The sequence below is a fragment of the Parus major genome, chromosome 1A (assembly GCF_001522545.3).
Source record: "Parus major isolate Abel chromosome 1A, Parus_major1.1, whole genome shotgun sequence".
NCBI lineage: Eukaryota > Metazoa > Chordata > Aves > Passeriformes > Paridae > Parus > Parus major.
In genome coordinates, this window is record NC_031773.1 from 66,834,597 (window position 1) to 66,845,330 (window position 10,734).

The 10,734-nt window shown below is 41.2% G+C and overlaps 1 protein-coding gene across 2 annotated transcripts; it reads right to left on the reverse strand.

Annotated features, from left to right (window-relative positions):
- Nucleotides 1–1,928: 1,928 nt before the first annotated feature.
- On the reverse strand, nt 1,929–9,658 carry STRAP (serine/threonine kinase receptor associated protein). Of its 2 annotated transcripts, none has more exons than XM_033514597.1 (10): nt 9,462–9,658; nt 8,308–8,443; nt 7,423–7,504; nt 7,082–7,154; nt 6,321–6,417; nt 5,183–5,320; nt 4,672–4,808; nt 3,887–4,036; nt 3,209–3,295; nt 1,929–2,885 (listed from the first exon to the last, which is right to left on the reverse strand). In XM_033514597.1, exons 1-10 carry the CDS (start codon nt 9,571–9,573, stop codon nt 2,818–2,820), a joined length of 1,080 nt encoding a protein of 359 aa, XP_033370488.1. In that variant the 5' UTR covers nt 9,574–9,658; the 3' UTR covers nt 1,929–2,817. The 2 variants fall into 2 exon arrangements, with proteins under 2 accessions (XP_033370488.1, XP_015484880.1); XM_015629394.3 differs by having other exon boundaries at nt 3,230–3,295; nt 9,462–9,651.
- Between the last annotated feature and the right edge of the window lie 1,076 nt (nt 9,659–10,734).

Genomic DNA, 10,734 nt, shown 5'->3' on the forward strand with positions numbered 1-10,734 from the left:
GAGGAACACAGATATTCCAGCCTCACCAGTTTCCTCAGGAGGAACACAGATATTCTGTCCCTTTGGCGATGCACAGCGCTGAACCTGCTGTTCCCGTGGTGATGAGTCAAGGCACTGTCCAGTGTCTCTGTGTTGACTCCTCAAGGAGGAACTAGTGCCACACACGGGGTCAATAAAGCTGCCAACCTATAAAACTTCTAGTGGTACCTGCAGAATGAAATTCTGGTAACTACACCACTGAAAATTCCATGGCCTTTACATTTTTTCCAAATTTGGGAAAAAACCACAAAGTCTCATGAAATATATGTTGTACATTGTTAATATTGATGTTTAGATGAAACAGATTCTTTAAGTTTCCAACTTAAAGAAACCCCAAATTCACAAAGGCATAGGGTAAAGCAGGAAAGGGTCATAGCTCTGAAACCTGAGGACACTTTTCTTTTTTCATACCAAAACTGCATGTATGCTTTGAGAAGCAATGGTTTGAAAGACAGCAATCACTCTAGAAGTATATAACATTTGTGCTGTGTACTTTAAAACCCATCAAAACAGTCCAAAAATTACAAGCTTCCAAGTGCTTGTGGTGGTGCATCGTCCTCCTCCTCCCACTTTTCCAGGCCACACTCTCATCTAAAAAATACTTGTGATGCCTTGGCCTTGACAAACAGCACTGGGCTCAGCTCCTCTTGGGCTCACCAGAAACTGTCTGCTCCCAGGAACTGCTGCTGTCTAGCGACCTCTTGTTTTCTTTATGAACAGCCTTGGAAATTATTTTTCTTGCCCGAATGGCATAACACGTCTGTTCCCACACTTTCCAACAGAAGTGCTGACCCTGTGTTTGGGATGAAACACTGTTACCTGAGATGTCTAAATTAGGCCTGTAAATATTAAAGTTGTTAAGTGTTCTTCCTCTGTTAAATTGTTACAGTAAAGTTCTAAGTTAGGTGCAAATTAAATGTTGTTCCCCTCTAAAACTGTTAGGTTTAAAGTAGAAATTCACATCACAGTTAAGGTTGAATGCTGTTAAGCTTTTAGGCATTTTTCCTTTTCATTCTTGCTCTCACTATACACACACACATCCCTCTGGGCAGCTCTCGGTTCATTTGTTTTGACTGCCTGGATTTTGTTCGGTTTTGTTGTGGTTTTGTTTTCCTAGGCATGCTTTAACTGTCCTGTATGTAGTAGAGTGAATCTTGCCAATGAACTTTGTTGTCCTGCCACTTAATATTAAATCTGGGTTTTGCTGAAACCCTTACTGGTGATTTTTCAAACACTTGCTCATAACAGTACTTCAGGTTTGTGGGGTGTTTTTCATTTCTTCCAGCATTTTAATAGTTACTAAATATTAGGGTTTTATGACTATTAGCTGTTTCAGTTTTATGCATCCCAGAGCAAGCTGTAAATGCAGAATGAAGGACATGGTTTTCTGGTGAACTTGGGAACAATTAGGTTAACAGCTGAACTTGATGGTAAAGGGTTTTTCCCCAGCTAAAAACTTCTGAGAATCTATTCCAGATCTCTCTATGAGATGCTATAGAGCCTACTGCAAATATGGAATAAAACCTACAGCACACAAGAAGTTTCACCGTGGGGCAAGGTGTTCCAAGTTCCTCATTTTAAACACATCCCATTTGTAAAATACAAGTTTTATGCTCAAGTACTACATAGGGAGCCCTCATAAGCCTTAGTGGAATTATCAAGACTGAACCATTTAGCTGTAAATCAGTTGCTTGTTTTTAGAATGAAATTCAACTAGGTAACTGCAAATAGGTAGAGTCTGCAAAAACAGGACACTAAGGACAAGTATGAATATGAAAAAATAAAAAGGTGTGTGAATAAATATATAATATATAAAAAATATATTTTCTTCTTACCACACAGAATGCATTATGTAAAGCTTTCAGCATAACATTAAAGGAAATGACAAGTAGAAGAATGGCATTTATTTTCTTTAATGAAGAAAATATGATTTGTAACCTTGAAAGAGTAACTTTTTTATCCAGTCTGGAAGACTAAACCCAAGCTTTACACAGATTTGCAGCCAGCCTCTGATATTTTCATGTACAACCAAATACTTCAGGCAGCACGTTTAATTTAGGAATTTTCACTGTTTTTCCTTTTAGAGACTCATGTTAACATTCAAACTTTAAAGAATAAAAAAAGATACAAAGCTTACAGATCAAAGAACTTGCCACCCTCTGTACCAACACTAAAACATTCTTTTGCTTTCTCTCTGTATAGTACAAACTCAAGATGCCAAGGATTACGTGATTAATGTGGTTGCTTTTTCCATTCCATGAACCCAACGCTCAAAAGTAATGTACGAGTTTGGAGAGGCATTTTATTTAGACAACTGAAAACAGTTAAACATTCAGAAGCAGCATACAATGAAACAAAACCCAAACCAAATACTTTTAAGTACATAATCCCCTCTTTTCAACTGGAGCCAATTTTTCCAACTTTCAAGGGAAAAAAAAAAAAAGGTAAAAGCCATTGTATCTCTTCTTCGTAATAATGAAAACACACTACAATGAGTCTAATTGAGATTGGAGAGACTGGATCTTGGCTTGCACACTTCTTTGAAAAGACAGTAGGCAGTTATGCCAAAAAGCCAGCAGAACTCTACTACTTGTCTTTTGGGTTTTTATTTGGATGCTCAGTTCTCTTACAGACAACACCTAGCCAGTTCCACTGCATTCTCATCAATTACTGCCCATCTTTGCCCCACGGAGGGAGTGCACTCTGGAAGGCTGCTGTCTGTCACTGCTCACTTGATTTAGTCTCGCATGTCCATGTGTCACGTAACAGCTGCAGTAATCAGGCTTTCACTTCAGGAGTTGAGCTGTACACTGTATCTGAGTTTTCAGAGGCAATCTCTTCTGCAACTAAATAAAAATGGTGTTACTTTACTTTAGATACATATACCAAAGAAATGTTGCAAGGATTGCTTAAAGAGACCAGTTCAGTTTGTTTTCCCATTCAATGTGATCCAGCTGTTCTACCCCATCTGTTCTGCCTGCACAGCTCCAGACACCAGTCTGGCACTTACCACATAATCAATGTCAGGCAAATGCATTCAAAGATCTTTTGAAAAGAGTGAAAAATACCAGAAAGCACTTGAGGGAAAGTACTTCTCCCATACTAAGGAATGCTATCTTGACTATCTTCTAACACTGAGGCAGTTGAAGCTGACAGTTCAGTTCATTACCTATTTCCTCCAGTTCATTACCTATTTCCTCCTCTGCAGTTCCTGGAAGGGTAGTCCTTGCTTTTGCTGCTTCTGCATTCTCTTCTTCTGTAGAGGAAGAGTAGAAAAACAAACAGTCAATACCTTCAGTTCCACCCACCCACCTTAATTAAAAAAGAAAAAAAAAAGTAATTTCCACGTAATTCAGCGTTGAGGAGAAATGCTTGAGCAAGCAATGAATATCCATATGTAGTTATTGCCTCCCTCTCCCCAAGCTGAAAGAACCAGAGTACAATATAAAATAAAACTACCATCATCTACAATTCTTTCTCTCTTTCAGAATTACAGAAGTGGTATCACATATTTCTTACTCTTTAGCATAAAAATAAATCAGGCTCTGGGCTTAAATATCCTCAAAATGCCAATATTCAAAAAGTTTACTGGTATGCTCTTAATTGCTTACATGACAGCTACAAAAGTACCTCCTTCAATTTAATAGATATGGGGAGATCAGAAGCCCCCAGAGGACAGGAGTTACTGTATGAAACTCAGTGTTCACCACTAATGAAATATTACTAATGACAGATATTAGTGTTTGCCACTAATGGCAATAATATTAAAGTATTAAATATTAAATTTAATATTATTAAAGTGCACATGGGAGTTGCCAGGTTTCACCAGGACCAAGCACACACTTACCAGGAACTACACACTTCCAAAGGCCATAGGTTTTCCCTACTGTTGTCTGCCACAGCCTTAGTGTGCCATCCTCAGAGCCACTTGCATATAACTCTCCATCGGGGCTAAATCTCACGCAGTGAATGGGACCAAAGTGCCCTTTGTAAGATTCTGAAGGGAACATGTCAAGACCATCAATTTCAAATTTCAGCCAACAGCTGAAATTTAAGTACAAATCGATCAGTTTCTGATATAAAACAGTTTCCATGAATGGCTGTGTCAGCAATAGGCTACAATAGGCAAGATATTAATGTTTCATTAACTGCAAGGAAAAAGGTGTTCAGTTATTCTAGACAGAACTGCAAAGCAAGGCAGCAGCACAGAGCACAAATGCTCTGGTCCTTCAAACACTCCTTCCACAAACAACTTTATATGAGAACTGGATAAGTAAGAAAATATGCTCTTTTGAAATAAATTTGGCCAACACATCATTTTTCATAAAATCTTATAACTGACATATCTAATGAATAGTATGACAATTTAACATAAAACTATTACAGCAATACAAAATAATATTTTTTTAATAGGTGCAGAATTGTTGAATAGATATTTTAATTAGTTCTAGAATAATACTAGGTATACTGAGGTAGCAAAAAATGTTTAACTGATAATATACCTTTTCATCATCCTCTTGCACAGCATGCTATGCTAAGACCTTATTTGAGTATAACAATTTATTTACTGGTCATTATTCATTATTAATACCTATTTCAGAACTTCTTTATGATTATAGGAGACAAACATACCTAATTCTTCTCCTGTATTATAGTCATATTTATAGAGTTTAAAATCTTCACCACCTGCAACCAAACATTCTTTTGCAGGGTGAAGTGATGCAGAATTGATTGTAGCAGGTGCTTCAAATGATTTAATCTGCTCTAGACTGAGGGAGAAAAGTTTGTTAATAAAGTTCATATTAAAAAGAAAAAAATTATTTAATGAGAGCAAAGAAACTGTGATTCTGCTAATCTCAACTGCTTTTACCAGAAATAGACTACAACCCCACAGAGTTTCTGAAACAAGTTTTGCTACTTGCAAATCATGTTTGTCAAGTTAGAAATGAGTTTAGAATAAGTAAAACAAAAGCTCACACATACAGAACTACTTTCTGGACTATGTTTAAGCATGTAACTTCCTTTCTTGAAGCAGCACAGAGATGCCAGTTTTGACAACTTGCTGATTCTGGCCTCGTACAGCCAGTTTTTACCCACAAGAAGCCCATTACTCCACCTATGAAAACTGGAGTTGTGGACTCACGTTTCTGCACTATGAAAAGCAATTGTCTTCCCATAGGTTATCACCAGTATCTGTCCTTCTGGAACATACTCCATGCTGCTCACTGACATTGCCACATTTAGTGACTTCACCTCAGTCATGGTACTCCGGTCCCAGAGGCTTGAAAGGAAACAGAAAGGGAAAAAAAGACACTCAGCCTTCTGCAAATCAAACAATTTCCACCTCACATCCATGACAAGACCTGGATCAAAAAAGGCACCCATCAAGGAACACTGTTTGGTTCCACAGGTACTTCACATCTTCAGTGGCTTTATCTGCATTCTCACCTAGGCCAAGCTTAAGACACATTCCTTTTTTAAAAATACTTCTAGACTTTGCAGCTTAATTCTACAACATTTAATGGTATAAACACACCATTTAGTTACTCAGTGATTCTGAGTAACTAAACTCAGTAACTGAGAGAGTAACTCTCTCTTGGAGATCAAAAATCTTTCTTTAAATCTCCTAAGCAATAGATCTTGCAGCAAGACTTGAAGATTCCATTTTGTCTTTTTACCTCCAAAGACAAAGAGGTACTAATCCAAATTTACAGAGGTTCATTAAACATAATATAGTTTTCTATCTGGCAGTGTAAGAGGTATCTAAACAGAAATTAAATTGTGCTGCTATGACAAATAGAAATCCTTATTCATTAGCTGCATTTCTATTCTTGCAATTTGGAGAAAAACAAGCAGGACTTGCCTCCTGCCTATCCTGAACACGAGGAAACTGAAGACAAAGCAGCAATAACTCAGGACAGGGTACATGCAAAAGACCTCATCTATAAATTCATCTTCTTCAGGATTACAAAAGGCATAAATTAATTCCATGCCGTTCTCAAAGACCACCTCTTCTTATGAGGGAGAACACATTTATGAGGAGCACATGTTTATGGAGAAATTAGAACTATCAGCAGATAGTTCTCTGATGATATCAGACATATCTGAATGATCAGATATCTGAATGATCTCTGACAGCAGAACAGAGCTGTATCAGGCATGCAGCTACAAAAATCTAGGATCAGGTAACTTGTGTTACTCATATCCTTTACCAAAATATCATAACTACATCCTCATATAAAGCATGAGAGTAAAGAAAACTGAAAGTTACTTTTTCTTACCGGACAGTTTTATCATCAGCTGAGAGAATCTGTTTGTCATCACTGCTCCATAAGGCTTTTTTAATGCCAGAAGTATGTCCACTGACAACATCCGGTTCTTAAAATAAAACCAAATACTTTAATACCCCTAATAAAATGAAATAATGGCATGCAACAGTTTGGGGCCTTCCTTAAGCTACATGGATTTCCATCTACTAGAGACTGTAGAACTACTTCAATCACTTAGGACTTTCTTTGCAGTTCTTATTCCAGGACCAGGGTAAATGCAAACTGTATATCTGATTGTCTAAGTTTTCAAAAACTTCACTAGGTGAACATCAAGGTTCTCTGGCTTCCTATCAACCATCAGCAGCTCAGTATCAACATGACTTTAAACATGCTTACATAAGTGGAGTCGTTTTTTCTTTCAGATGACTAAATTTTAATTAATTAGATCAATTTCTAGTATGCCTGCACTGAACTGAAACATGCTTTGCTTGATGTCTCATTCCTGGAAGTGTTCAAGACCAGGCTGGATGGGGCTTTAATCAACCTGCTCCAGCAGCCCATAGGACAGGGTTTGAAACCCAGTGATCTTTAAGGGCCTCTCCAGCCCAAGCAATTCTGGGACCCTTACACACCAAAAGGTTACAGACATTACATTTGTAAAACAATCCTCAACATTGTTCGTTGTGATTCAGAACAGAAAGTAGCCCCTTAATTCCAGAACTTCTATTTAACTCAAGCAAGCTCCCAAGAATCAATTTTAAAAGCAGACTCACCTGCTTCTGGCTTGCTCAAGTCATAGATACGCAAGAGCTTATCTTGTCCACCTGTTAACAGATAATTGCTATCCTGAAACAGAAGTTATAGAGAGTCAACTCTACTTTGAATCACAATACAGCCCTTGTCTCTTGTGAGTTAAAAATCACAGCTTTTTCCCTCACACAGCCTCTAACACACTTGTTATAACATTAACCCTACAATCTTATAAACAAACAGCGAGTAAATAATTTTAGATTATTTACCTGTTAAGATATACAATAAAAAAGCCAATAAGTAACAGCAAAACATACTCAAGAGCTTATTTCCCTGGTTAATAAGGTATAAAGGTTTCTCATACCTGTGTAAAATCCACACTTTTGACAATGTGTTTGTGAGCCAGTGTGATTAGTTCATCGCCTGACACAGCATCCCACACTTTGCTAAACAGCAAGAGGAAATATTCAGATTTTAGAAGCACCAGGACAAATCAACCTGGACAGTCAGATGAATTTGTAAGCAATCTTTCCTGATGCCACCACAACAATTTATCCTAAGTGCTATATTCTAAGCTGTAAACCAGTTAGTCAATAAGAGTATTTTATATATTTCTACTAGAGCTTTTCTTGGACTATCCCACCACTTTCCTTTATGCTCTTCTTCAAGACCATGCAAACTAATCAACATTTTAGTTTGAAGACAAAGGTGGCTCTTCTCTGCAACTTCATTAATAGAATCTGCCCTCTACTAACAAGATTCAACTTGCAAAATATTCATTAATACTGCAAACAGCACAAAAAATGAACAAAAAAACATCAAAGAACTAATTCACTAGAAGTTTATTGTAATAAAAAGAGGCTAGCTGTGAGATGAAAAATAAAAATCCCTCTCTCAACTCTGCTACAACTACAGTGCCAGAGATTAGAGCTGCATGGAAAAGTTAAGTAAAAGTAAACCAGAATGATAATTAAGCACATCAAGAAGCAATCATAGCTGTTCATCATGACAGAATTGAAAACCAGTATGATAATTAAGCACATCAAGAAGCAACCACAGCTGTTCATCATGACAGAATTATCTGTAGCTGCTTTCAAGAAGGTAAAAGTCTTTAATTTGGCTAGCCAAAAATAAGCTAACAGTTACTAAAGAGAAACAAATGTATCAGTAATTCAGTACAGGTACGTTATCACCGAAGAACTACAGAATTAAATCGAAATACAGACCATGAAGACAGTTCATCACTTACGCTGTGAAATCTGCTGCTGCTGTGGCTGCTTTAGTGGCATCTGTGTTCAGGGTGGCACCCCAAACAGCACCTTTATGACCCAGAAACGTGCCAATCCAGTCTCCTGTGTCCCCCTGGCGCAGCATAGGCTTGCCATCTTCCCAGAAACAAAACCAACATTCAGGTAACACGGTAAAAAAAGGAAGCAGTTTCTTAAAAGGAAAAAATCTTCCCTTGCACCCCATACTTTACAAAGCCACTCTCTGCAGAGGGGTTTAAAAGTAGAGTTTAGATGTGCAGTTGTACTTGCTTCGTGCATCTAAACTGTAGTGATATTCAAATACTGCAAATGAGATAAAAGTTGCCTGGTAAAAGTCTGCAACTCTGTTTTAAAATAGATGGAAGGTAGAAAGGTACATTTCACTTAGGTTTTAGTTTTAGTAAAGTTTTCTTCATGCAGCACAGATTTGGTTCACTCTTTTATTTTAGTTTAGAACAGTATTATGAGGCCATCAGTACGTAGAAAAAAGTCTCATGGTTGTAGGGAGATATGATTAAAACATACAGTGATACAAAAATAAAATAGCAATAGAAAGCCCGTCCTATGATCGGATTTTCTGGAAGGCTCTCAGAGAGTTGCTCACACAAGATATAGAGCTGAAGCACTTCAAGGCAGAAAGGAATGCCCTTTAAAACTTATGCATACAAAATATTAAAATAGACATGTACGAAGATAAAATGCTATTCCCACAGCGACAAAGATGCCGTGTCCAGCAAGGCAAGGCAGCTGCCCTGGTCAAACCGGAGCTCGCTTTAAATCTACAGCCCACGTACACAGGCGGTGGAAAGGGGAAGTTTTACAAACAAACCATTCTGGAGACCTCGCAGCCCCCGGACAGCCGGGATCCCACCACCGGGCGCATGCGGGCTCCGACACCCCCCGGCCAACCCGGCAATGAAGCAGCAGGGAAGAAAAGCGGCTGTCCGCTCCCTTCGTCATTCCAGAGCACACTGAGGCGGTGTCACCACCCCGAGCGGCCAGGACAGCTCCCCGAGACCCCTCCCGCCCCTCCGACACCCCTCAGCACGGCGATGCGCGGCCTACGAGCGGCGGGGCTCCCCCACGCCCACCCCCGGGGCGGGGGATCCCGAACAAAGCGGCCCGTCCCGCTCACCCTTGCAGGCGCTGATGAGGAAATATCCGTAGGGGGTGACGCCGCTGAAGGCCAGGTCCACCACGGGCCGCGTGTGGCCGGAGCAGGTGAGCGGGGTCTGCCTCATGGCCATGGCGGCGGCAGCAGGGGCCTGGGCAGGGCACGAGTCCGGCGGCCCGGCGGGAGCGGCGGCGGCGGCAGCGGCGGGGGAAGTGACGGGCAGGAAGCGCTTCCCGGCGGACGCGCGTCAGCGCGGGGGCGCGCCCGCCGCGGCACCGCCCCGCCAGGGGGACGAGCCCGCACCGCCCCTCACCCGCTCCCTGAGGGGACGGCGAGCACCATCCCGGTCCCTAAGGGGACGGCGAGCTCTTCGCCGTGCACTTCATCCGGCATCCCGCTCCCCGACGGAACGGCGAGCACCATCCCGCTCCATGACGGGACGGCGAGCTCCTCCCCATCCCGTTCCCCCCTCATCCCGCTCCCTGAGGGAACGGCGAGCTCCTCGCCGTCCCGTTCATCCCTCATCCCGCTCCATGAGGGACTAGCGAGCACTTCGCCGTCCCGTTTCTTCCTCATCCTGCTCCGTGAGGGAAGTAGAGACATCCCCGTCTCGTTCAGCCACCATCCCGCTCCTTGAGGGAATAGCGACCTCATCGCTGTCCCGTCCATCCCCCCATCGGCTCTCTGAGGGAACAGCGACCTCATCCCCGTCCCGTTCATCCTGTAAGGAAAATTAATCCGCGTACACCAGAGGTCTATGTCCGAAAAGGAGACAAAGGAGTCCTGTAACTTTATTCGAATAGAGGGAGAGGTCACGGCCATTTCCCAATAAATTGTTAGAGGACGCAGCCTCCTTTTTGTCCTAATTTCCAGGCTGCATTTCCCTCTCTCTTCCCCCATTGGCTGAGGTACGTGACAGGTACATTCCTGAATCACCTAATATAGACCCCTTTCTAATGTGTACCCCCCTCTTCTTTTTCCTTGTGTTTTCTCTAAATTCAGAAATTTATCACAGTCTTGAGTGACAGTCTCTGTCAACTAGTGAAATTTATGGTTCCCTGCATTGTTTCTTTCATCTCTCAGTATCTGGCTTTATCTACCATCACACCCACAGCTTGTTTGTAAAGACACCTCCTTATTCCTCTCAATCCCCTCATCCCACTTCCCAAAGGAATAGCGACCTCATCACTGTCCAGTCCATCTGCTCATCCCACCCCCAGAGGGAACAGCAACCTCCTCGCCATTCCATCCATCCATCCATCCATCCATCCATCCATCCATCCATCCATCCATC

What these genes read in the sequence shown, in the direction of transcription:
- STRAP (XM_033514597.1), bottom strand. Translation starts at nt 9,573, where the DNA reads ATGGCCATGAGGCAGACCCCGCTCACCTGCTCCGGCCACACGCGGCCC. An exon ending in CCTCATCAGCGCCTGCAAGG is followed by an intron (nt 8,444 to 9,461) that starts GTGAGCGGGACG and finishes GTTTCTGGGAAG; the next exon opens with ATGGCAAGCCTATGCTGCGC. An exon ending in TTGGAAGTGTGTAGTTCCTG is followed by an intron (nt 3,296 to 3,886) that starts GTAAGTGTGTGC and finishes CTTCCTCTACAG; the next exon opens with AAGAAGAGAATGCAGAAGCA.